Source organism: Nicotiana sylvestris, chromosome 11 (genome assembly GCF_000393655.2).
Source record: "Nicotiana sylvestris chromosome 11, ASM39365v2, whole genome shotgun sequence".
Lineage (NCBI taxonomy): Eukaryota > Viridiplantae > Streptophyta > Magnoliopsida > Solanales > Solanaceae > Nicotiana > Nicotiana sylvestris.
Window position 1 is genome coordinate 161521121 of NC_091067.1, and position 2372 is coordinate 161523492.

At 42.6% G+C, this 2372-nt stretch overlaps 1 protein-coding gene across 1 annotated transcript; it reads left to right on the forward strand.

The window, feature by feature from the left end:
- Nucleotides 1-1464: 1464 nt before the first annotated feature.
- LOC138881919 (uncharacterized) lies at nt 1465-1848 on the forward strand. The gene has a single exon (XM_070162222.1). It carries the CDS (start codon nt 1465-1467, stop codon nt 1846-1848), a length of 384 nt encoding a protein of 127 aa, XP_070018323.1.
- Nucleotides 1849-2372: the final 524 nt, after the last annotated feature.

Sequence of the window (2372 nt, forward strand, 5' to 3'; positions counted from 1 at the left end):
GCCCCAGGGTGACCCCACGATCACTCATTTGGACAAAGAATTACATGATCATGGGCAGGCTATAACTGAGTTGATAACTACTATGAACCAACTAGCAAAGGCACAGTTGCAACAAGTTCAAAATCCTTACCAAGTGAATGCTATGGAGGGTATCAACATGCTAGTCAACAAAAGAAGACAAAGAGGTCAGCAGAACCAAGGGAATTCAGAGCAATTTGACAATGATTGTGGTGGATTCCAGGATGATGGTTATGATGGGCAGAATGAAAAGGTGCAATACGTGAACAATTATCAAGGCCAAAGGGGAATTCTTCCAACCAACAAAAATGGAGACCCCAAAGGCAATTGAGGCAATCAACAACAACAAGGCAATGGTAATTGGGGGAACAACAACCAAAACTCCAACTGGGGCAATCAGAACAACAATTAAAACAATCAGGGTAATTGGAATGGTAACAACAATTGGGGTGGTAACAACAATTAAGGTGGGTGGAACAATGGCAACCAAGGAAACCGGGGGCAAGGCTTTCAAAGTCCCACAATGTACCAACAACTGAGCATGCCACCCTCATTTCCATCCCAAGGCCCGAGTTCCTCCAATAATGAAATAGGGAGAATTCAGATGATGTTTGAACAAATGATGAAAAAGAATGCGGACTTTGATGCTCAGTTGGCTTCCCATAATACCTCTATCAGAAACTTGGAGGTACAATTAGGCCAAATTTCATAATTCTTGAATACTCGTCCTAAGGGGGCTCTACCAAGTGATACGGTGGTTAACCCGAAGGGTGGGAACAATCATGTTATGGCGGTAACTACAAGGAGTGGACAAGGCAGTGATGTGAATGCCTCCAAACAAAAGCAAATTTGAGTGATGAAGTTGAGTTGCAGGAAGATGAAGTTCCTTTGGTAGTTGAAAATATGATTGATGAAAGTGTGAATGAAGAAGTGAGGATTGATATTCAAGATGCCGAGGTAGAAACTCAAAATGACGTGAACCCGTCTAGAAAACACGTAATAGACATATCGGAGCCAGTTGTACCTAAAGCCAAGGCTCCTTTGCTAAGGCCACCTCCACCTTATCCTCAAAGGCTCGCGAAGTAGAAAAATGAAAATCAGTTTAAAAAGTTCATTGACATGATGAAGAGCTTATCCATTAATGTGACTTTGGTGGAGGCTCTTGAATAAATGTCGGGCTATGCTAAATTCATGAAGGACTTGGTGACAAAGAAATGGTCCATGGATTGTGAAACTATAAAGATGACTCACCAAGTTAGTGCAATAGTGCATTCAATGGCCCCGAAGCTTGAAGATCCCGGTGCTTTCACCATTCCTTGCACCATTGGGAGTGCGGATTTTGCTAAGGCTCTATGTGATTTGGGGGCAAGTATCAACTTGATGCCCTGCTCAGTTTTTAAAACTTTGGGCATTAGGAAACCGAGTCCGACTTCCATGAGATTGCAAATGGCGGATAGAACAATGAAGAGACCATTAGGTATTATTGATGATGTGCTTATCCAGGTGGATAAATTTATCTTGCCAGCTAATTTTGTGATCTTGGATTGTGAGGTGGATTATGAAGTTCCTATAATATTAGGGAGACCTTTCCTTGATATTGGGAAGGACTTAGTTGATGTGGAAGCAGGGGAACTCACCTTCCGGGTGGGTGATGAAAAAGTGGTCTTTCATGTGTGCAAGTCAATGAAGCAAACCAATAGTTTCGAGGTGTGCTCTTTTGTGTACCTTGTCACGGCAGTGATAGTTGATGATACTATTGCAATGATCAATGTGGAGGACCCTCTGGAGGCTGTATTGTTGAATCTTGATGTCAATGAAGATGAAGGCTGAGTAGAGTGTGTGAATGTTTTACATGAGATGGGCTCTTACTCTTATGAGCCTAGAAAACTATCTTTGGACCTTGAAAATAGGAAGACTCCACCAACAAAACCTTCAATTGAGGAACCTCCAGTGTTGGAGTTGAAACCGTTGCCTCCACACCTCAGGTATGAGTTCTTATGCCCTAGTTCTACTTTGCCAGTTATTCTTTCCTCTTGTCTTACTAACATGCAGGTTGATGCCACATTGGCGGTGCTTCAAAATCGGAAAAAGGCAATTGGATGGACTTTAGCTGATATTCGGGGGATAAGTCCCACATTCTATATGCACAAGATTATTCTGGAAGATGATGCAAAGTCCTCCTTGGAACATCAAAGGAGGTTAAATGAGGCAATGCAAGAAGTTGTGAAAAAGGAGGTGATCAAGTGGTTGGATGTTGGGGTTGTGTACCCCATCTCTGATAGCTCTTGGACTTCGTCGGTGCAATGTGTACCAAAGAAGGGTGGCATAACCGTGGTTGCAAATTCACAAAATGA

Coding starts and splice junctions, on each gene's coding strand:
- LOC138881919 (XM_070162222.1), top strand. CDS start 1,465: ATGGCGGATAGAACAATGAAGAGACCATTAGGTATTATTGATGATGTG.